General features: G+C 46.7%; 1 protein-coding gene and 1 pseudogene across 1 annotated transcript; one reads left to right on the top strand and one right to left on the bottom strand.

Annotated features, from left to right (window-relative positions):
• Window positions 1–1,888: 1,888 nt before the first annotated feature.
• On the top strand, window positions 1,889–13,175 carry LOC137348855 (zinc finger protein 229-like; annotated as a pseudogene).
• Window positions 13,176–17,659: 4,484 nt separating this feature from the next.
• On the bottom strand, window positions 17,660–19,846 carry LOC137348854 (gastrula zinc finger protein XlCGF8.2DB-like). Its single transcript, XM_068014089.1, has 2 exons — window positions 19,404–19,846; window positions 17,660–17,858 (listed from the first exon to the last, which is right to left on the bottom strand). Exons 1-2 carry the CDS (start codon window positions 19,844–19,846, stop codon window positions 17,660–17,662), a joined length of 642 nt encoding a protein of 213 aa, XP_067870190.1.
• Between the last annotated feature and the right edge of the window lie 4,947 nt (window positions 19,847–24,793).

Raw genomic sequence — 24,793 nt, 5'->3', positions numbered from 1 at the left:
TCCATCCCCAGGTGTCCCACCAGCAGGACAGACCCAGCAGAGGTGATGGCACAGTGTTATACAGTCAGGAGGGAGTTGCCCGAGACGTCCTCAACATGGGCTCCGGACCCCATGATGTCTCATGGCATCAGGTCAAACAGAGTAGATGGAGAGAAACTGTTCCCACTGGTGAAAGGATCGAGGACGAGAGGGAACAGATTGAAAGTAATTGGGAAAAGAAACAGAAATAACATGAGGAAAAACTTTTCCACCCAGCGAGTGGTTAATGTGTGGAATGTACTGTCTGAGAGTGTGGTGGAGGCAGGTTTAATTGAAACATTTCAAAGGGAATGAGACAGTTTTATGAAAAGGAACTAATGGAGCTGCGGGCTGACAGGTCCCGAATGCTGATGGATTCATCCTCGGGATTTCAACGAGAAGCAAATGAGGGAGGAACTGCGCATAATCTGTCCTCCTGCCCCGCCCCCTTTTCCTATTGGTCCGCAGCTGCCGTTAATCACCCAGACACTGTGAGGTCAGAGGTTAAGTCCCGGGTGCGCAGGCACATTGCGGACCACTGTTTGAAGCCAGAGGGTGAAGGTGGCAGAGAGTCGCTTCTGCAGCCGGTAAGTGGCGGCTGGTGGGCGGGGAGGCTTCAGAGGATTTGTACATTTTGAGTTACAGGAGGTAGGTGAGGGGCTATTGATACTCATGAGTTTGGCTTAATTGCCTTTGGGGTTGGAGAAGAATTGCCCAGAACCTTTCCCAAATAAATAAATCAGGTTTTTACTGCTGCTAATAACCTGGGAGAAAAGCTGAGCTTCGAGCTTGCGTACTTCATTCACCTGCTCACCGGTGCCCTCCCGATTCTGGACATTTCATGACAGCTGCTTGTGCAAAATCTCTAGGAATACATCCAGCCACAGTTGGCACCACTTGTGAACTCACTGGTGTCTCAGCATTTTGGATATCGATTAAATTCCTTCCCACAGACGGAGGAGGTGAACGGCCTCTCGTTATAATATTAGAATATAATACTATCTTTAATATCATCTAATAAGATATTCTTTCTTACAGTTCAGTGGGATGTAAACAGTAACCCCAGCACCTTCAGGAGAGATGGTGCGAAAGCCCCTGTGTGCAGAGTGAGCATCAAATCAATGTGTGTAAATCCTCTCCTAATCCCCTGTAAAAGGAGGTAATAAAAGTCATCACTGTCAGTACAGGATAGAAATTCAGAACAGACAATTCGAGATCCTATGGAACATTTTATTCCTCTCTTGTTTCCCCAAAGCTGTAAATCGCAGTCCCACACACTCTCCCTCCTCCCTGTGCTGAAATCCAAACCCATGACACCATCTGCACCATCTCTTTCCTCCTCTGCCAGTTTTCTCCCTCCCTCTACTGTGGCTGGGTTCAGTTCTCCAGCCCCTGTGTGCAGAGTGAGAATAAAATTAATGAGTCAATGATTTTCTCTCCTGGTCACTGGGCCCCTGAAGCCCCGCCCACTCTCTGTTCTGGTCCCACAAATTTCCAGATTCATTCAGCTCAATTTCACAACTTGTCTTTGTGTTTTTGTGGGTTCTCTCTCACTCCCTTTTTCCTGTTGTAACTTCATGTTACAGGGTATTAGAAAGGGAGGATTTGCGGAAGGAAACTCAAACATCACCTCAAGATGTGACAGTCACTCGATTCATCAGGAGCTGAATATCATCGGCCTTTGATCATGGAAGCAAAAAGTGTGGAGAAACCGTACACGTGTTCTGTGTGTGGACGGGGCTTCAGCCGATCAGCTGCCCTGTCGATACACAAGTGTAGTCAGACTGGGGAGAAGCTGTGGAAATGTGGGGACCGTGAGAAAGAATTAAATTACACGTCTGAGCTGGAAACTCATCGACACAGTCAAACTGAGGAGAGGCCGTTCATCTGCACTGAGTGTGGGAAGGGATTCACTCATTCATCCTCCCTACTCGCACACAAGCGAGTTCATACTGGGGAGAGGCCATTCACCTGCACTGAGTGTGGGAAGGGATTCATTCATTCATCTGCCCTACTAAAACACCAGCGAGTTCACACTGGGGAGAGGCCGTTCACCTGCTCTGAGTGTGGGAAGAGATTCTCTCTGTCATTGAACCTGCTGGCACATCAACGGATTCACACTGGGGAGAGGCCATTCACCTGCTCTGATTGTGGGGAGGGTTTCACTTATTCATCCACCCTGCTGATGCACCAGCGAGTTCACACTGGGGAGAGGCCGATCACCTGCTCTGAGTGTGGGAAGGGATTTACTCAGTCATCAAAGCTGCTGACACACCAGCGAGTTCACACTGGAGAGAGGCCGTTCACCTGCACAGAATGTGGGAAGGGATTCACTCAGTTATCAAACCTGCTGACACACCAGCGAATTCACACTGGGGAGAGGCCGTTCACATGAACTGAGTGAGGGAAGGGATTCATTTATTCATCCGCCCTACTCACACACCAGCGAGTTCATAATGGGGAGAGGCCGTTCACCTGCACTGAGTGTGATAAGGGATTCATTCATTCATCCACCCTGCTGACGCACCAGCGAGTTCACACTGGGGAGAGGCCATTCACCTGCTCTGCGTGTGGGAAGAGATTCTCTCTGTCATGGAACCTGCTGGTGCATCAACGAATTCACACTGGGGAGAGGCCATTCACCTGCTCTGATTGTGGGAAGGGTTTCACTCATTCATCCACCCTGCTGATACACCAGCGAGTTCACACTGGGGAGAGGCCATTCACCTGCTCTGAGTGTGGGAAGGGATTCACTACTTCATCCAAGCTGGTGAAACACCAGCGTGTTCACACTGGTGAGAGGCCATTCACCTGCTCGGAGTGTGGGAAGGGATTTGCTAATTCATCCGCTCGGCTGAGGCACCAGCGAGTTCACACTGGAGAGCAGCCGTTCACCTGCTCTGTATGTCGGAAGAGATTTACTCAGTCATCCCACCTGGTGACACACCAGTTCAGTCACACTGGGGAGAGGTCATTCATCTGCTCCGTGTGTCGGAAGGGATTCACTCAGCCATCCTATCTGCTGAGACACCAGCGAGTTCACAGATAATTACAGGGGTTGGATTCTGCTGTTGCTGCTGTTAATCATATCCAGACTGAACCATGTTCATTCTGACAGTTGGGGTTTATTTCTGATGTCAGTTGCTCCTCTTGTGACTGAGCGTCTGCCCCACAGCATCTCTCATTCATGTGTGAATACACCATCATGTCTTCAAACCTCATTTTCAATTTAAATCCACTCAGTAAATGTACTGAACAAAAGATGAACAATAAACAGATCACAGGCCAATCCTGTAACTCTATATTGACAGGAGAAAGTCTGTTCTTTAGCTCAAGAATGAGGCTGTTTAAGCTGTTAGTGTTTCTTAGCACTCGTGGACTGGAGCTGTTGGACAGACAGGCTGTTCACAACTGTTAACATGTCAGATAGTGAAGGAATTAGTCTTCAAGTAAACTCACCAATTTATAAGCTCAGACTCTGGTCCCTGCTGTAATTAATACTCAGCATCCAATAGTGTTGATTTACAGTCAATCACTGAATCGTCTGGTTAATCTTTGTTACTTGTTTTGTGAAATACTCTCCCTATTAGTGCTGAACTGCTGGATAACTCTGATTACATTTAAATGTGTTTATACATGTTTATAAAGTGTCTGTGTGTCCAGATTTAACTAAGTTGTGATTTGTAACCAATAAATGATGTTTCGGGTATGACTTGTCATCTGGTATCTTGGTGATTTGTCGAGAAAGATTTAATTCATTCACTCAGCAGCTCGAGAGGAACCAGACTGAGGTTTAATGAACATGGCTGATCATCTACCTCAACTCCACCTTCCCACACTATCCCATATCCCTTAATTACCGTAATACCCAAAAATCTATCAATCTCTGTCTTAAATATACTCAATGACTGAGCATCCACTGCTCCCTGGGGAAGACAATTCCAAAGATTCACAACCTTTACAGCAAAGAAATTTCTCCTCATTTCAGTCCTAAATGGCTGATCCCTTATCCTGAGACTGTCTCGATTCCCCAGCCAGGTGAAACATTTTCTGAGCATCGACCCGGTCAAGTCCCTTAACAATTGATGTTTCAGTCAGATCACATCTCCTTCTTCTAAACCTCAGGGAATATAGGCCTAGTCTACTCAACCTCTCCTCATAGGAGGAGATGGAGCAGAGTGGGGGTGCTGTACAATAGTGGTTATGTTATTGAACTAGTAATCCAGAGGCCTGGACTAATGATGCTGAGACATGAATTCAAATCCCACCACTGCAATTAAAAAGCGAGGATCAATATTGGTGACCATGAAACTATGGATTGTCCTAAAAACCCACCTGCTTCACTAATTTCCTCCAGTGCATCTTGTAGATGGTACACACTGCTGCCACTGTGTGTCAGTGGTGGAGGGAGTGAATGTTTGTAGATAGGATACCAATCTAGTGGGTTGTTTTGTCCTGGATGGTGTCGAGCTTCTTGAGTGTTGTTGGAGCTGTACCATCCAGGCAAGTATTCCATCACACTCCTGACTTGTGCCTTATAGATGGTGGACAGGCTTTGGGGAGTCAGGAGATGAGTTACTCACCGTAGGATTCCTAGCCTCTGACCGGCTCTTGTAGCGACGGTATTTATATGGCTACTCCCAGTTCAGTTTCTGGTCAATGGTAGCCCCCAGGATGTTGATAGTGGGGGATTCAGTGATGGTACTGCAATTGAATGTCATGGGGAGATGGTTGGAGTCTTTCTTGTTGGAGATGGTCATTGCCTGGCACTTGTGTGACTTGAATGTTACTTGCCACTTATCAGCCCAAGCCTGGATATTGTCCAGGTCTTGCTGCATTTCTACACGGACTGCTTCAGTATCTGAGGAGTCGCAAATGGTGCGGAACATTGTGCAATCATCAGCGAACATCCCCACTTCTGAACTTATGATTGAAGAAAGAATTGTGTGTAATAACCTCTGGTGTGGCACCTTATCAAATGCTTCTTGCTTCTTGAAAATCCAAATAAACTACTGTTTCCTCCTTATTCACCTGACTAGTTACATCCTCAAGAAACTCTTAACAGATTTGTTAAACATGATTTCTTCTTCACAAGTCCATGTTGACTCTGCTGAATCATATTATGATTTTCTAAGTGCCCTGTTACCATTTCCCCAGATAATACATTCTAGCATTTTGCCTACAACTAATGTGAGGCTAATTGGACAAAGGCTCCCCATTTTCTCTCTTTCTACAATGTTATTACTGAACCCTTTCTCAACTGATTATTTCATAAAAGTGCTGTACTTGAGTCTTAATTTGGCCTTGTGCCATCTCCTAGTGGGCTTGTCCTGTCCTGTCAGTGCTGGGTCAGGCCATTGCCCAGCTCAAACAGCCCAGATAACAGGAGCCAACGAACCTTATTTCACTCCTCAGGGTGGTTTGTTTCTTGAGGTTCAGATTATCATTAAAATAACAACACGCACTGTGTCCACCCATCGTTCTCCCAGACGCACGGTCACCTCACAGTCAGGATCATGTGTCTATGAAGGGGAGGTTGTTGTCCTGTCTAGACCACTCTGAATACCCTTGCTTCATAATGGTCAGGAGTAGAAGGTCCCAGTATTGTGAGAAGAGCCTCAGGGAATCAGTCCCAGTGATCTTGTAAAACAGAGGAACACATGAGTGGGAGGAGGCCATTCAACCCCTCGAGCCTGTTCCTCTATTCAGTTATATCATGACTGATCCATATCACAACTACCTTTACCAGAGTTGGTTACATATCCCTGTAACCTTACCCAATAAAAATACATCACTCTCAAGTTTTGACATTTTCCTTTTCTCCCCATCCACAGCAGCCTCTTGGGGGGACAGTGTTCCAGATTTCACTATCCTTTGTGTGAAGAAGTGCTTCCTGACAGCACCCCTGAATGGCCCAGCTCTAATTTTAATGTTGTGCCATCTTATTCTGCATTCCACCAACAGAGGAAATCATTTTTCTTTATCGACCCCCTTAAAACCTTTAATCTTCTTTAATACCTGAATTACATCACCCCTTAATATTCATACTCTATGAAATACAAGCCTAGTCTATATGACCTGTCCTCACAATTTAACCCTTTTAGCCCTGATATCATTCTGGTGAATGTGCAGTGTACCTCCTGCACAGCTGATATATCCTTCCTGAGATGTGCTGCCCAGAATTAAACACCTCACTTCAGATGATGTGTAACAAGAGTTGCATATAACTGCAGCATTACTTTCACCCTTCAGATAAAGGCAAACATTCCATTAGACATTTTAATTCCCTTTTCTCCCAGTCCAGTAGTTTTTAGTGATTTCTGTGCATGAAACCCGAAATCTCTCTGTCCCTTCACAGTTCCTAACTTTTAATCATTTAGAAAATATTCTGATTCATCTTCCTTAGATCTAAGTTACCAGAATGGTTCCAGGGATGGGAGATTTTAGTTACAAGGTGAGGTTGTAAAAGCTGGGGTTGTTCTCCTTTGCACAAAGGAGATTGAGGGGAGATTTAATCAAAGTGTAAAAGATTATGACAGGCATGGATAAGTTAGACAAGGTAAACTGTTCCCATTACAAGGATTAGGAGACACAGATTGAAAGTTTTGGGCAAGAGATGCAGAGGGAATATAAGGAAGCACTTTTTTACACAGTGGGTAGTAAATGATCTGGAATTCGCTGCCCATGAGGGTGGTGGAAGCAGAGACAATCACTGATTTCAAGAGGAAATTGGATGGTCACTTGAAGGAAATAAACTTGCAGGACTACAGGGGTCAAGCAGGGGAGTAGGACTGAGTGGATTACTGTGTGGAGAACTGTCATGGACTTGATGGGCTGAATGGTCTCCTCTGTTCCATACATGACTCTAATGTTAATGACCTCGCACTTCCCCACATTGACCTCCTGCTGTCTCTGTTATCTCCACTCGCTAAATCTATCAATGACACTATGCAATTTTTTGCTCCCTTCCAGAATACTCAATATGTCACCTAACTCAGTATGTGGGTTTGTTCAGGGAAAATCGTGTTCAACTAACTTGCTGGAGTTTTTGAAGACATAACAGAGAGGGTTGGTGGGGGCAATGTTGTTGATGTTGGGTACATGGACTTTCAAAAGGCATTTGATACAGTGCCACACAATTTATATGTATTTATTTATGAGCATTTCCAGCACGTTCTGGTTTTATTTCATCTTCACACTGTATCCTCTGTAATAACTAACAATATCAAGGAAATCATCTTAATACTAACATATGAACAAAGAAGTTAATTTTGTGTCTTGTATCAGCAACTACATGTATATATTAAGCAGCAACCCGTCAAGAAACAATGATTACAAAGCAATGGACCTTGACTGAGTTATAATTAATGAATTAAGAATCATGTTAGAAAGAATGGGCTTTAATTTAAAAGTATTAAGTTTAAAAACTTAAGTCTGAAGCTTGTAAGAAATTCAGTATCAGTAGGACTTTGTAACTCACTGTAACACAGTCAGCAGAAAAAGTTTTGTGACCCAATAACATTCATTAACTTTGCTAAAAAAGAATCAATTTCTGTACAAATTCATACCGTCCAAGGAGATAACAACCGTAATGAATAGAACTCTTCATAGGTTTTTATCGCAATTATTGTCAACATGTTTTATCGATTAAGCCTCAATTAGAGTAGGGTAGTAACTGACTTTGCAGGACCTGGACCAACCATCGGGCAAACGAGAAAGGTGGTCTGATGGCCAAAAAGGGTATAAAAGAACAGCTATTGAACATGAGAAGCAATACAGAAAGTCCAGGGCAAGGAAGAAGAGTATCTTCAGTCAACAGAACACAGCAAGAGAGAGATTGCGTCACAGTCACTCAGAGGGCAACCACCGAGGATCTGAGGAACAGAAAGCCACTATTGTCGTTGTTAAGTATTACTTCTTTACACTGAATATAAATTACTTTATGCATCAAGTTCCTGAAGGCGTTCAAGGAGAAAGGGGACCGGGCGTCACTGTCGATCCTCACAGCGGAGCCGCTCTTCACGCTTCCGTCACAACGGGACCGGGTGGTGATGATTCACCTCTACAACCCCCATGTTCCGGTGGTGGATGTACTCACCTTTCTTGCCAGGTACGTCGAGGTGGCCGGCAGCAGCACTGATGTCAAGGACCCCTTTGGGATCTGGACCAGCAAGCGGCAGGTCAAGGTGACCTTGAAGGTAGATCCCAGTGGAGCCATCATCCACCCTCCCTCCAGCTTCGCTATCGGGGGAAGTCGAGGCTTCTTGGTCTATGCTGGGCAGCCCAGAGTTTGCCGCACCTGTGGCAAATCTGGTCACATGGCAGCCAACTGCAGCACGGTTGTTTGCAAGAACTGCAAGGAGGAAGGCCATCAGACCAAGGACTGTAAGCAGACTAAGTGTTGCAACTTGTGCGGTGCGGCAGGCCATCTCTACAAGTCTTGTCCCAAACGTTGCCTCAGCTATGCTCAGGCGGCAAGGTCCAAGGATAGGCCGGGAGAAGGTTCGACGAGGGAGTCCGCTGTCCGAAAGGAGACCAGCAACCTTCTCCGCAGTGAGGAACTTCAACCTGAGAAGGAAGGGGAGGCAGCTGAAACCAACGACCCAGCACCTACCCAGCGCCCGGAAACCCCTCCTCCACAGACAGAATCAATGGAGGAGGAGGCAGCAGATGGACAAACAGGTCAGTGGCAAGTGGTCCAGAGGAAAACCACAAAGAAAAAACATCCCAAAGCCACCACCCAAACCAGTGGCAAGAGGAGGCTCTCTTCTGAATCAGACTGCAACAACTCCTCTTCACTGGACGGGGAAATGCTGGAACGACAGCCCCTTCAAAAGAGGCGGCAGAACTCCGAGATGGATGATAAAGCATCCCAGCCCCCGGGCACTGGAAGCTGTGATGGGCCCGGCGTGCCCCAACCCCAATGCCCCACACGTAACGAAGTGGCCAATGCATCTCAGCTCTGCGACACCGGGAGCAAAGACACGTCTGGCGCACCTGAGCTCCGGGAGACCGGGAGCTGTGATGTTTTCGAGGAGGAACAGATGGAAGCAGCTGAGGACAACCCAATCCTCTCTGCCTACAAGACCCCCCCAATGTCACCCGAGCGGCACAAACCCTGCATGAAAAATCAGGAGGGGTTTCTGAGCCCAACCAACGTGAAACTGCTTGCGCATACGATGGGTATGCAGGAACATCCCGAAGGGGAAGGACTGGGACTAGCGAGGATAAATGGTATGGGAAGCAACAACTAATTTTTAGTAAAAAATGGGTGTAAGAATTGCTTCCATTAATGTGCGTAGCATTAAATCTACTATGCGATGTGTTTCAACCTTGGATTACCTTGCCAAGGTCAAAGCTGACCTACTGTTTCTGCAGGAGTGTGGAATACCACACCTCAGCACCTACAGGCAGTGGTCGCGATGGTGGTCCCACGGGCCATCGATCTGGTCGGGGGGTAATGACTGCCGTTCCTCCGGCCTGGGTATTCTGCTGCGGGGAGGTAACTTCACCATCTCCGAAGTTAAGGAGGTGGTGGGCGGCCGCCTCCTCGTAGCAGATGTGATGTACAACAACGCTCCGCTACGGTTGATCAACGTGTACGCCCCGGTACAACGCAGCGAGCGGCTGACCGTCTTCCAGCAGCTCCCACTGCTGCTGGCGACGTCCAGGCCGGTCATCCTAGGCGGTGACTTCAACTGCATCATCGATGCGGCTGGACGATCCGGCAGTGACGACAGCAAACTGGACGCTACGTCCAGATTCCTAGCAGAAACAGTTAAGGATGCCAAACTGCACGACATCTTCAGCAAACCTGCAGACGGAGCGCAGCGCAGATACACATGGTCAAGATCGGACGGGTCTGCCCGTTCCAGGATTGACTTCCTGTTTGTGTCCCGTGCTGTCACGGTCGGATCCACCGACGTCAAGCCGGTGTTCTTCTCCGACCACTGCCTCTTACTGGCCGACTGTCACTTACAGGACGACCAGCGGGTTGGCAGAGGGACGTGGAAGCTCAATGCGACACTGCTGACCCCAGAGAACGTTGAGGAACTCAAAAGGGATTACAATGGTTGGAGGACCGTGAAACCCCTCTTTGAGTCTCCAGTTCACTGGTGGGAAGCGATTAAGGAGAACATCAAGAGGTTCTTCATCCACAAAGGTGTTCAGAAGGCGAGAGAGAGACAGAGGGAACTGTCCCGACTCCAGAAAATTATGCAAAATCTACTCCGGTTGCAGTCAATGGGGGTCGAGGTCAAGGAGGACCTCCAAGAGGTGAAGAGCCAGCAGGCCTCGCTCTTTGCCAAGGAGGCCTCCAAGATCATCTTCCGGTCCAGAGTCCGCTCCATCGAGCAGGATGAGACGTGCTCGCGTTACTTCTTCCAAAAGGTACACAGAGAGAGCTCTGTTATCAGCAGCCTGAAGGAAGAAGATGGCTCGGTAACGTCTTCGCAGCCTGACATACTCAGGATCAGCAAATCCTTTTATGCTGGACTGTATGACGCGAAGCCCACAGACAGCAGAGCCTCCCAGTCCTTCCTGTCATCTATCACAGAGGTCTTAGATGACAGCAGGAGGGAGGGACTGGACAAGCCGCTAACTCTGGACGAGCTGACAAAGGCCGTCGAGTCTTTTGAGACGAGTAAAACTCCCGGGAGCGACGGCTTACCGGTCGAGTTGTACTCGGCCCTGTGGGACTGGGTCGGCCCAGACCTGCTGGAAGTATACGAGAGTATGCTCCTGGCCGGCAGCATGTCAGAATCCATGAGAAAAGGCATCATCACCCTCATTTACAAGCAGAAGGGGGAGAGGGCAGAATTCAGAAATTGGCGGCCCATCTCACTGCTTAATGTTGATTACAAGATTCTGTCCAAAGTCATAGCCAGTCGAGTCAAGTCTGCTCTGGAGTTGGTGATTCACCCCGATCAGACCTGTACTGTACCCGGCAGGAAGATCTCTGATAGTCTCGCGCTACTCAGGGATACGATCGCCTACGTACGGGACAGGAGGGTGGACACCTGCCTCATCAGCCTGGACCAGGAGAAGGCTTTTGACAGGATATCGCACACCTACATGATGGACGTGCTTTCCAAAATGGGGTTTGGGGAGGGAATCTGCAATTGGATCCAACTGCTCTACACAAACATCAGTGGCGCAGTCTCAATCAACGGGTGGGAATCTGAAAGTTTCCCGATCAAATCTGGAGTCAGACAGGGCTGCCCTCTGTCCCTGGTCTTGTTTGTTTGCTGTATTGAACCCTTTGCTGAGTCTATTAGGAAGGATGCGAGCATAAGAGGGGTGACAATCCCAGGCAGCGGAGGCACTCAGGTCAAAACCTCCCTGTACATGGATGACGTCGCCGTCTTCTGCTCGGATCCGCTGTCCGTGCGCAGACTGATGAGCATCTGCGACCAGTTCGAACTGGCCTCGGGAGCCAAAGTTAACCACGGCAAGAGCGAGGCCATGTTCTTTGGCAACTGGGCTGACCGATCCTTTGCCCCTTCACCGTCAGGTCAGATTACCTGAAGGTGCTGGGGATATGGTTCGGAAGGGCTGGGGCGTGCACCAAAAGATGGGAGGAGCGAGTAGCCAAGGTACGACAAAAGTTGGGCATGTGGGGGCAGCGATCTCTCTCCATTGTGGGTAAGAACCTGGTCATCAGGTGCGAGGCGCTCACGTTGTTGCTCTACGTGGCGCAGGTCTGGCCCATACCCCACTCCTGCGCCGTGGCAGTCACCCGAGCCATTTTCCGCTTTGTCTGAGGATGTAAAATGGACCGGGTCCGGAGGGACACGATGTTCAAATCTCTGGACAAGGGCGGGAAAAATGTACCCAACGTGGCCCTCATCCTGACGACCACTTTCGTGTGCGGCTGCATCAAGCTGTGTGTAGATCCCCAGTACGCAAACTCCAAATGTCACTACGTGCTGAGGTTCTATCTGTCCCCGGTGTTGCGAAGGATGGGCCTGGTCACATTGCCGTGGAACGCTCCGTGCAGTTGGGCGGTGCCGTACCACCTATCCTTCGTGGAGCAGTTTCTGCGGGAAAACACCTTTGACCACCGGTCCATCAGGCAGTGGTCTGCACGGAATGTCCTCAAGGCCCTACGGGAAAAGGAAATGGTGGATCCTGTCGGATGGTTCCCCGAGCAGACCGTCGAAGTCATTTGGCAGAATGCCTCATCACCAGAACTTTCAAACAAGCACCAAGACGTAGCTTGGCTGGTGGTGAGAAGGGCCCTCCCCGTCAGATCCTTCATGCACACCCGAAGTCTCGCCCCCTCCGCACAGTGCCCCCGCGTTGGCTGTGGTGGGGAAGAGACGGTCGCCCACCTCCTCCTGGAATGTGCCTTTGCAAAGCAGGTGTGGAAAGAGATGCAGTGGTTTTTGTCAAGGTTCATCCCAAGCAGCTCTGTAACACAGGAGTCTGTGCTCTACGGGCTGTTCCCAGGGACGCACACCGAGACAAACATCAACTGCTGCTGGAGGACTATCAATTCGGTGAAAGACGCCCTTTGGTCTGCCCGAAACTTGCTGGTCTTCCAGCGCAAAGAGTTGTCCACCACCGAATGTTGTAGACTGGCACATTCCAAGGTTCAGGACTACGTGCTGAGGGACGCACTAAAGCTTGGGGCAGCCGCAGCAAAGGCTCAATGGGGAAAGACCACAGTGTAAGGTTCCCCCACCAAGCTGGACTGAGGGGCTGGATCCATGGGAAACCCCTCGAACTGTATCGTAAATATTCTCAATTGCTGTAAATGTAAAACTGTAATTGACATGACAATTGTGAAATGGAAGGATTGGGAAGGAACTCATGTCAGTATTGAAGGAAACTGATCTCCCTTGCAATGTTTGTATTTTTTGGTGCTGTTTGGAAACTGTCTGGCAATGTAATTTTTACAGATGTTTATGAATAAAGTATATTTTGGAAAAAAAAACTTGACCATTTTCACACTGTATCCTCTGTAATAACTAACAAAGTTAAGTAAGCCATTGTAATACTAACACATGAGTAAAAAAGTTATTTTTGTGTCTTGTATCAGCAGCTGCATTAATCAAATGAATGTATTAAGCAGTAACCCATCAAGAAACAATGATTACAAAGCAATGGACCTTGGTTGGTTTGTAATTAGTGAATTAAGAATCATGCTGGAATGAATGGGCTTTAATTTAAAAGTATTATTTAAAAACTAAGTCTTAAGCTTGAAAGAAATTCAGTATCAGTAGGACTTCGTAAGTCACTGTGACACAAATTCAGCAGAACAAGTTTTGTGACCCTGATCACATTCATTAACTTTGCTAAAAAGAATCAATTTCTGTACAAATTCAAAAATAAAAACAAGAAATGCTGGAACCACTCAGCAGGTCTGGCAGCATCTGTGAAAAGAGAAGCAGAGTTAACATTTCGGGTCAGTGACCCTTCTTCGGAACTGACAAATATTAGAAAAGTCACAGGTTATAAGCAATTGAGGTGGGGGTGGGGCAAGAGATAACAAAGGAGGTCTGGATTGGACCAGGCCACATAGCTGACCAAAAGGTCACGGAGCAAAGGCAAACAATATGTTAATCGTGTGTTGAAAGACAAAGCATTAGGATAGATTAGGTGTTAATACACTGACTATAGAACAGCAGCAAGTGCAAACCTGAAAAAAAAAGTGGGCAAGCAAACTGAACAAACTAAGATGAAATGAAATAAATGCAAAAAAAAATTGTAAAAAATGTAAAAAAAGAATGTAAAAAGAAAGAAAAAAAAATAACTAAAAATGAAAATAAAATGGAGGGATGTCATGCTCTGAAATTATTGAACTCAATGTTCAGTCCGGCAGGCTGCAGTGTGCCTAATCGGTAGATGAGATGCTGTTCCTCGAGCTTGCGTTGATGTTCACTGGAACACTGCAGCAGGACGGAGATGTGAGCATGAGAGCAGGGGGGAGTGTTGAAATGGCAAGTAAATGGAAGCTCCGGGTCCTGCTTGCGGACTGAGCAGAGATGTTCCGCAAAGCGGTCACCCAGTCTGCGCTTGGTCTCCCCAATGTAGAGGAGACCACACTGTGAGCAGCGAATACAGTATACTACATTGAAAGAAGTACAAATAAATCGCCGCTTCACCTGGAAGGAGTGTTTGGGGCCTGGGATAGTGAGGAGGGAGGAGGTAAATGGGCAGGTATTACACATCCTGCGATTGCAGGGGAAGGTGCCATGGGACGGGGACGAGGTGGTGGGGGTAATGGAGGAGTGGACCAGGGTGTTGCAGAGGGAATGATCCCTTCAGAATGCTGACAGGGGAAGGGAGGGGAAGATGCGACTGGTAGTGGCATCACACTGGAGGTGGCAGAAATGGCGGAGGATGATCCTTTGGATATGGAGGCTGATGGGGTGAAAAGTGAGGACAAGGGGAACCCTGTCACAGTTCTGGGAGGGAGGGGAAGGGGTGAGGGTAGAGGTTCGGGGAATGGGCCGGACACAGTTGCGGGCCCTGTCAATCACAGTGGGGGGAAATCCTCGGTTGAGGAAAAAGGAGGTCATATCAGAAGCACCGTCATGGAAGGTAGCATCATCAGAGCAGATGCGTCAGAGACGGAGAAACTGGGAGAATGGAATGGAGTCCTTACAGGAGGTAGGGTGTGAGGAAGTGTAGTCGAGGTAGCTGTGGGAGTCGGTGAGCTTATAATGGATATTAGGAGACAACCTATCCCCTGAGATGGAGACAGAGAAGTGGAGGAAGGGAAGGGAAGTGTCCGAGATGGACCATGTAAAGGTGAGAGAAGGGTGGAAATTGGAAGCAAAGTTGATAAAGTTTTCCACTCTGGGGTGGGAGCAGGAAACGGCACCGATACAGTCATCAATGTACCAGAAAAAGAGTTGGGGGAGGGGGCCTGAGTAGGACTGGAACAAAGAATGCTCGACATATCCCACAAAAAGACAGGCATAACTAGGTCCCATGCGGGTACCCATAGCAACACCTTTTACTTGAAGGAAGTGCGTGGAGTTGAAGGAGAAGTTGTTCAATGTGAGAACAAGTTCAGCCAGGTGGAGGAGGATGGTGGTGGATGGGGACTGGTTGGGCCTCTGTTCCAGGAAGAAGTGGAGAGCCCTCAAACCATCCTGGTGGGGATGGAGGTGCAGAGCGATTGGACGTTCATCGTGAAGAGGAGGCGGTTGGGACCAGGAAACTGGAAATTGTCAAAATGAAGTAGGGCGTCAGAAGAGTCACGGATGTAGGTGGGAAGAGACTGGACCAGCGGAGAAAAGATAGTGTCTAGATAGGAAGAAATGAGTTCAGTGGGGCAGGAGCTGTACAAATTCATACTGTCCAAGGAGATAACAACCATAATGAATAGAACTCTTCATAGGTTTTTATCTCAATTACTGGCAAAATGCTTTATCAATTAAGCCTCAATTAGAGTTGGGTAGGAACTGACATTACAGGACCTGGACCAACCATCGGGCAAACTAGAAAGGTGGTCTGATGGCCAAAAAGGGGATAAAAGAACAGCTATTGAACATGAGAAGCAACATGTAAAAAATCCAGAGGAAGAAAGAAGAAAACCTTCAGTCAACATAACACAGCAAGAGAAAGAAAGACTGTGCCACAGTCACTCGGAGGGCAAACGCCAAGGATCTGAGGTTCAGACTGTGACTATTGTTGTTGTTAAGTATTACTTCATTACACTAAATATAAATTACTTAATAAATCGTCTACACTTCATACCAACATATACCTGCACCCATAGAGGGTGGTTGTGGTCAGGGACAAGTCACCCTTGTTGGATTAAATGGAATCCTGAAAGTAGCAGGAAAGCTACACTTTTTTGACAAATCACCAAGATAGCAGACTACAAGTCATGGCCAAAACATCATTCATTAGTTACAAATCACAACTTAATTAAATCTGGGCACACAGACACTTTATAGACATGTATAAATACATATAAATGTAATCAGTTATCCAGCAGTTGAGCTGGATAGGAATCGTATTTCACAAAACAAGTAACAAATACCGGGGTGAGAGTGGCAAAAGATCAAAAGGTCTGAAAATTAGTGGCCGAAGACTAAAAAATACTGATTTTTTTGACAATGAATCATGTAATTATAACACTGTTATTCAAGTAAACTAGTTGTGTAATGGTAATTTTGTACAATTTTGCATATGTAATGTTAAACTTGCACTGTACTCAGAATACAATTTCATGAGACTTACCTGACAGCTGATAATTGGTTTTACAGAGCTTCATGTTCTCATCAGGTGGCAGGACCGTATCTCCAACACAGAAGTCCTCGAGGCGGCCAACATCCCCAGCTTATACACACTACTGAGCCAGTGGTGCTTGAGATGGCTTGGCCATGTGAGCCGCATGGAAGATGGCAGGATCCCCAAAGACATATTGTACAGCGAGTTCACCACTTGTATCAGACCCACCGGCCGTCCATGTCTCCATTTTAAAGACATCCGCAAACGCGACATGAAGTCCTGTGACATTGATCACAAGTCGTGGGAGTCAGTTGCCAGCGTTCGCCAGTGCTGGCGGGCAGCCATAAAGGCGGGGCTAATGTGTGGTGAGTCGAAGAGACTTAGCAGTTGGCAGGAAAAAAGACAGAAGCGCAAGGGGAGAGCCAACTGTGTAACAGCCCTGACAAACAAATTTTTCTGCAGCACCTGTGGAAGAGTCTGTCACTCTAGAATTGGCCTTCATAGCCACTCCAGGCGCTGCTCCACACACCACTGACCACCTCCAGGCGCTTACCCATTGTCTCTCGAGATAAGGAGGCCAAAGAAGAAGAATGTTCTCAATGTCCTGCTTCTGCCTATTTATAGCTTTCTCACGTAAAAGGTGTTCTGTGAAAATGTGTCAGCTTTAATGGAAAGCAATATATATAAGCATACCATTTGGCACGTTCTGGTACCTTGGTAAGTGATGTGGACAAATCAGTAGGTATATAAATTAATAAAAAGTAAACATTTATGAGACATTTACAATTCAGAAACATGAACATAAGCAGGGTAATTTTGTTATTTTGTACTGTGACATAATCACCTGAACGATGCAGAAAGTAAAACCAGGTAGGGAGGATTGTATACCAGTTATACAGCCTGTCCAATTTACTGTCCATTAACTTAAATGGACAGGAATATCACATACATTCTGTTAGGAGCATGTGATACTCCTGATCCAATTTTCTTTACGACAATTATTTACCTCCCAGCACAAAAGAGGAAAATAACCTTCTTAATCTTCGCAAATGCGATGCCTCTATAGATAGAATTGCTTGTTTTTAAATATCATCACTTATGGTAGATTTTATCATTTAAAATAATTAGTCACATTAGAATGATTGTAAATTAAAATAATCTTGTTTGCAGTGCAGATCTCATTATAATCTTAATGAAAACTAATGAAAAATGTGGTTTTCCTCTTCAAAGGGTCCAAATATTATGCAACATAAAAATTTTCCCAGATCTTGCGAGTGACAGTGGAAAAGTAATGAGACTAGTGTTATAACTCCAGGAAGCAAATCCTGCACGCCGGGTCCCAGTACTTTGTGGGACGTCCTGCCCCATGTGTCCAAAGATCTGCAGGTCGAGAATCAGCCTGTTCAGTGACTGAAGCCCCATGGAAGAAACTCACGACCTTGAGTAGATGTCATCCTCGAATTGAAGGACAGCCGATGACAACCTCTGCAGTAACAAGTTTGAGGTTCTGTTGCATCATCCCCAAATCAGGCTCAAAAGTTTGGTAAAGGCCCTGTGACAATGCAGCAGGTCCAATGGACAGCTGTATATCCCAACAGTGATCAATACTTCTGGCTCCTGTTTGACTGCACCAATTGGTCTGGTGACAGCTGCATTTAACAGCAAGGTGAGCTGAAAATCATAACTATTGTGTTGGCTTGGAGAAAGGCAGCACTCTGTATATACTGAAGATTTATTACATTGGTCTCTGGGATGAGGGGGTTGTCCTATGACGAGGGGCTGAGTAAATTGGGCTTGGAGTTTAGAAGAATTAGAGACGATCTAATTGAGACACGCTAGATTCTGAAAGGGCTTGATGAGGTAGAAGCTGAGAGATTGTTTCCACTGGTCGGGGAATCTAGAACGCGGGGGCACAATCTCAAGATAAGGGGCCAATCATTCAGGACTCAGATGAGGAGAAATTACTGCAGTCAAAGCATCGTGACAGTGGAATTCTCTACCCAAGATGGTTGTGGATGCTCCATTGTTGAATATATTTAAGGCTGGGATTGATAGATTTTTGGTCTCTCAGTGAATCAAGTGATATGGGCTGCGGGCAGGAAAGTGGAATTGAAACCCAAGATCAGCCATGATTATATTGAATGGTGGAGCAGGCTCAATGGGCCATATGGTCTACTTCTGCTCCTATTTCTTGTGTTCTTGTATATACATGTTCATACATGTACAGAGTATTGTGCCATCAGCCTGAGAAACCCAGTGACCATTTATAGTGACTGCAGAGAGCTCACAGGATAGTTGCACTGTAACCAATACACAGCACTTGTGGTGCAGGACAGTCTTTTCAGGATAATCTTAAGCAATGCCAAAACACACATTGAAGAAAGATGGCCAGAGTTATATTCCTTGTCTTGCATCACGCTCGTGTAAAAGACAGCTTCACACTGACTCCAGGTTGACAGTGTGACTGGGGCAGTAGACAGTGAAAATGGAGATGAAAAATGAATGGAATTCAGCCATACACCTGAGCAAACCAATAAGTGGAAATTCCAGATCACTTCAGTTGCTGCAAAGCACAGGACATATTCAGTTTATCCAGTTCATGCTCACTGCAGGATATTCACATGCAGTAACCAGTTTGTGCAGAGTTTTCAGAAATTATTTCAGACACACACTGCTGTGTAAATGGAAGCAAGTTTCAAATTCCTATTGACAGACCAATGTTTTTGCTGCAGACCAGCGACTTGCCAGCTACTGATCCTGCACCATTAATTTTAAACCATGTCAAATGAGCTGTGTCAGTTCTCAGGTGGTCTCTGCTAAGATATCCCATGAAGGCAAAATCAAACATTGGGAATTGGTCTGTGTTTACACACATCTCCTTTTTGTCTATTTACAGAACTGACACACTGAAGTTGTGAAGGAGTGTGCAGTTCCACCCACTTGCTTTCCTGTTTGAAATTCATTTCCACCAAGGTGGAAGACTATAAAAAATAAAGATGACTTAAAAAAGGTAAAACAGATCGCCGAGCAGCTTTGTGGTTGGCCGACTTTAAAAAAATCATAACTGACAGTTGCAATTTCTTTCAAAGCCGGTCTTGTGGTTAAGGTGGGAATGGGAGAAGCCAATGGTGGATTTCCGAAACCCCAATGTCAGAAATCTGCCATTTGGTGGAAATTTCTCATCCCTGAGTTACTTGTGAACTCGCTGGTGTGTCAGCACATGGGATGAAGCAGTAAGTTCCTTCCCCTGGTCAGAGCAAGTGAATGGCTTCTTCCTTGTGTGAACTTGCTGGTGTTTCAGCAGGTGGGGTGAAGTAGTGAATTCCTTCCCACACTCGAAGCAGGTGACTGGCCTCTCTCCAGTGTGAACTCGCTGGTGTGTCAGCAGGATGGATAAATGATTGAATCCCTTCTCACATTCTGTGCAGGTGAATGGCCTCTCCCCAGTGTGAGTGTGCTGGTGTGTCAGCAGGGCGGATAACTGAGTGAATCCCTTCCCATTTTCTTTGCAGGTGGATGGCCTCTCCCCGGTGTGAATGTGCTGTTGTGTCGTGAGGTTGCCTAATCGCCTGAACCCAGTCCCGCAGTGAGAGCACCTGAACAGTCTCTTGTCAGTGTGAATACGTTGATGGGACATCACTTCAGCAGAGCGTTTATAGCAATTCCCACAGAATGGACATTTAAAAGGTCTCTCCCCAGTGTGAACTCACTGATGTGTCAGCAGGTAGGATGATTTAGTGAATCCCTTCCCACATTCACAGCAGGTGAACGGCCTCTCCAGGGTGTGACTGCATGGATGAGTTTCCAGTTCAACTGGATAATTCAATCACTTTCCACAGTCCCCATATTTACATGGTTTCTTCCCAATGTGACTGCAGTTGTGTTTCGACAGGGCAGATGATTGGTTGAAACCTCATCCACACACAGAACATGTGTGCAGTTTCTCCACACTGTGATCGGTACTTTTCCCTTCCACGTTCAAAATCCGGTGATATTCGGGTGACGATAAATTGGGCGACTCCTTCAGATCCTGATCTGACATTTGCTTTACATTTCACAGCTGCAATTCCTCCCCTTCTAAAACCCTGTGAAATTGATTTAAAACTGAAAAAAAGAGTGTGTGAGAGAACCCACAAAAACACAAAGGCAGGTTGTGAAACGGAGCTGAATGAATCTGATAATTTATGGGGCCATCACTAGGATAAAGTGACCATGAAAGCTGCTGGATTAATGTACAACCCCAACTGGTTCATTAATGTCCTTCAGTGAAGGGAACCTGCCACCCAGTCTGGACCTACACAAGACTCTGCCCTCTATGGGAGGAAAAAGAGAGAGAGGGAGGGAGAGGTGCAGGGAGAGGAGAGGGAGTTTATATATCGACAACTCGACCAGAACTTTGACAGAACCTCCAAAAACCTCAACTTCCATCATCTGGAAGGACCAGGGTAGCCCGTGTATATGAACACCATCATCTCTAAGTTCCCCTCCAAGTCACGCACCATCCTGACTTGTCTGACTGACATCCAGTACTCGATGAACAGAAATTTCATCCACTTAAATATTGGGAAGTCTGAAGCCATTGTCTTCAGTCCCTGCTACAATCTCCACTCCCTAGCCACCAGCTCAATCCCTCTCCCTGGCAATCGTCTGAGGCTAAACCAGACCATTCATAACCTGGATGTCATATTTGACCCTGAGATGATCTTCCGACTGCATATCAACACCATCACTCAGACCACCTATTTCCACCTCAGTAACATCGCCAGACTTCACCACTGTCTCAGCTCATCTGTCTCTGAAACTTACATCCATGTAATTGTTACCTCTCCACTTGACTATCCTGGATGGCCTCCCACATTCCACCCTCTGTAAACTTGAGATCATCCAAAACTCTGCTGCCTGCGTCCTTACTCGAACCAAGTCCTGTTCACCCATCACCACTGAGCTCACTGGTCTACACAGACTCCCAGTTAAGCATCACCTCAATTTTAAAATCCTCATCCTTGCTTTCAAATCTCTCCATACCCTCACGCCTCACTATCTCTATAATCTTCTCCAGCCCTACAACACTCTGAGAGATCAGAGCTCATCTAATTCCGGAATCTTGAGCATCCCCGATTTTCATTACTCCATCACTGGTCGCCGTGCCTTCAGCTGCCAAGGCGTTAAGCTTTGGAAATCCCTCCCTAATCCTCTCCGCCTCGCAACATTGCCTTCCGTGCTTCAGACACTTCTTGAAGCCCAGCTTTTTAATCCAGCTTTTGGTCACCTGCCCTAATATCTCCTTATGTGGCTCAGTGTCAAATGTTGCTTCATAACACTCCTGTGAAATGCCTTGGAACATTTTATTACATTAAAGATGCCGTATAAATACAAGTTGAAGTTAAGTTGGACATTTATCACCTTTCCTTCATCATCACTGGGTGAAAATCCTGTAACTCCTTCCCTAACACCATTGTGGGAGCACCTTCAACACAAGGACTGCAGTGGTTCAAGAAGAAGGCCCACCATCACCTTCTCAATGGGCAACTGCGAATTGGCAATATACGCTGGTCTGGCTAGTGACGCCCATATCACGGGAATGAAGTAATAACGTGTGTATATGTAAACTGGATTGAAAGCCTCTACAGAAATACTTGTTACTGAAACAATACTCTTTTACATCAAGTGGTTGGTGTCTGTTTAGCAACCTCATCTCCCCTGGATTCTACCTCCCTTGACAGCCTCACTATGAAAATTGTTGCACCCAACTGGGCTCAAAAGTATTCGGAATTAAAGCCAGCAGTTGCTCCCCCATCCCCACTCCAGCTCAAACTGATGGAACAAAAAAGACCAACACAGGACATCAGGGACTGACTTCCACATCCAACACCCACCCTGATTCAAACTGGCTCTTAATTCGTCCGTCTGTGTTTCTCGACTCAGTTCTGTGAGAAATGCCTGCAATAAAACAAAAGCAATATACTGCAGATGCTGGAAATCTGAAATAAAAGGAGAAAATACTGGAAATATTCAGCAGGTCGGGCTGCATCTGTGCAGAGAGAAACAGAGTTAACGCTTCAGGCACATCAAACCACCGCCGGTGCCTGCAGCCTGGAACTCAGAATGGGAGAAGGAGGAAAAATGAGGAGAGGCAATATATTCCAACACTCAGCAACCGACAGTCCACCTCCATCACCGGGATAGGGAGACAAAGATTAGAAATGGTCAGCAACACGACTCCAGTAAAACATCCCAGGAGCAAAAGGGAGAGCAGTGTGTGTACCTGCCCTGATATCCCCCTCCCCAGGCCTGTCAGTCTAACCCCCCCACTCCACTGCTCAGCCTAGCAGCTTCCTGCACCTTGAACTAGCCGTGTCCAGGTGTGGCCCAGTCCAAGGAGAGTCTTTGTGGAAGTAGGGAGGGGGGACCTCCTACCCTGTGCTGTGTCCCAATCGTGTCCCTGTGCTGTGTCCCCCAGGCCCCTTTATAACCGAGATAAGTTTCCATCAAAGTTTTGGGCTGTGATGTTAAAGTTTAGTAATCCTTAGTTCCTGCAAAATAGCAGGAAATCTGGCGGCCATTACCGTCACCAAGAGAAGCCCGGCAGCTGCCACGCCACGCCGCGCCGCGCCGCGCCTCCAGTCGTGTGCAAACGCGGGACCGGGAGCTTCTTCTTGGGGGTATTGAGGCTGCAACGGCTGTCTCTGAAGCCATCACTGGGACTGCGCCTGCTCAAATACTGTTCGGCATTGCGCATCCTCACGCACTGTTCGGTCCCGCGTTTGCGCGAAACACTGTATTGCGCCTGCCTACTGCTCTCCTGCGTTCTCAATAGGGAATATTCTTAACCGCAGAGAATCTTGGGTAGAAACCGCGCCATTGAACGGTCCAATTCGAGCGGCGGAGCAAACCGGAAGGGAGAAGCGAGGAATCGACCGGCAGATTGAGCGGGGAACTGAATGCGTCGATCGTGGGAGGGACCTGAATGCGGTAACTGATGCGGCGATTGCGCTATTGTGGAGGTGATGTTGGGTTTAATTCGCTTTTCGTGTCCAGTTAAGTAGCGCCATCTTTATACAGCTGCCTGTGACGTCGCAGACAACAGCGTTTTGGACGATGATGGTGCATTTGCACATCTGCAGCAAACGAGTCCGAAAATGAAAATCATTCCCAAAAGAAGCTTTTTAAAAACATTGATTCATGGGATGTGGGCATCGCTGGGCAGGCCAGCATTTATTGCCCATCCCTAATTGCCCTTGAGAAGGTGGTGGGGAGCTGCCTTCTTGAACCGCTGCAGTCCATGTGGGCTAGGTACACCAACAGTGCTGTTAGGAAGGGAGTTCCAGGATTTTGACCCAGAAGTAGAAGAATATTGAGGGAAATTTCTCCAGACTGAGGGTTGTTAAGATCTAGAATGTACCGTCTGAATGGATGTTGCAATCAGATTGCACAGCAACATTCTTGAAGAGGACAAATTTCCAGGCTTATGGAGAAAAGATGGATTATGGGATTAAACTGACTGTTCTTTCGGGCCCCTGCTGAGGAATACGAGCTAACAACCCCACTGCCTTGTGGTTGTCTCAGGAGAGACTCAGGCCAGGAGAGTAAACCCTCACAGAAAATCATGAGAGGAACCCCTAATGCGGTCATGTGTCACCTTTGTCATGTTTCCAGCAGTTCCTGCAGCCAAACTGTTGCCAAACGTTGAGCTCTGCCCTCCTTTGGACCCCACTAGGAAGGCTGAGAGGGGTGTTTTGATGCTTGAGCAACTCACAACCTCCATACATTCTGTCCAGGAATGCGCCATGGCAGGTCACTCCATAGTCACCTCACAGCGACCAAAACAACACGGAAGGCAGCAGTTACAGGGTCATCGCTTCTCTTTCAGAGAGCCAGCTCAGGCTCGGTGGGTCGACAGGCTTCCTTCTGTGCTCTAAAATTCACTGACTCCATCATGTTCATTATCACATCAACTGGGAGATACAACACAACTCAAGGCTCACAGACAATGATGCCCAGAAGATGTTCAGGGATGGGCAATAAATGCTGGCCTAGCCAGCGACGCCACATCTCATGAACGAACATACAAAAAAGGGCAGTTCTCTAATGCTTTGTATGGATAATTTAATTACAGAGCAGACAGTTTTTTAAGCTGTGATGGCCGACTGGTTAAGGCATTGGATTTGAAATTTAATGGGGTTTTCCCTGTGAAGGTTCAAGACCTGTTCACAGCAAACTTTGTATCTGTTCTCTTGAGTTACCTGCCTGGTGAGATCACAGACTTGTTTACCAATCAAATCTGCATCTGCTATAATCTATCAAACCAATTGATGCAAAGCTCATTTTTCCAATTTTAAACATTGAAATATATTAATTACATATTGTAGTTTTGTTAGATGACAAATGTAAAATTGGGTGAGAAATAAACACTGAAAACAACCAGAAAAAAGTGTTTTCCTAAACATCCTTGCAAAATTTAGAGGAAAAATAGCACCTTCAGTGAATGAGTGGGAATACTGTTTGGTTTCAATAAGTTGAACCAGATTTCTTTGTGTAAAATGATAGTGGCAGAACTCAAATCTTCTTCAAATCATAGATGTTT

Source organism: Heterodontus francisci, chromosome 34 (genome assembly GCF_036365525.1).
Source record: "Heterodontus francisci isolate sHetFra1 chromosome 34, sHetFra1.hap1, whole genome shotgun sequence".
Taxonomy (NCBI): Eukaryota; Metazoa; Chordata; class Chondrichthyes; order Heterodontiformes; family Heterodontidae; genus Heterodontus; species Heterodontus francisci.
Note: the sequence above shows the minus strand (reverse complement) of the source record. Positions and strands in the feature narration are given on the sequence as shown.

Excerpts from the sequence above, each read along its gene's own strand:
- LOC137348854 (XM_068014089.1), bottom strand. The coding sequence starts at position 19,846 with ATGTCCCATCAACGTATTCACACTGACAAGAGACTGTTCAGGTGCTCT. Across the intron at positions 17,859-19,403 it reads ACACACCAGCGAGTTCACAA|CTGTCACCAGACCAATTGGT; the intron begins GTAACTCAGGGA and ends TGTTAAATGCAG.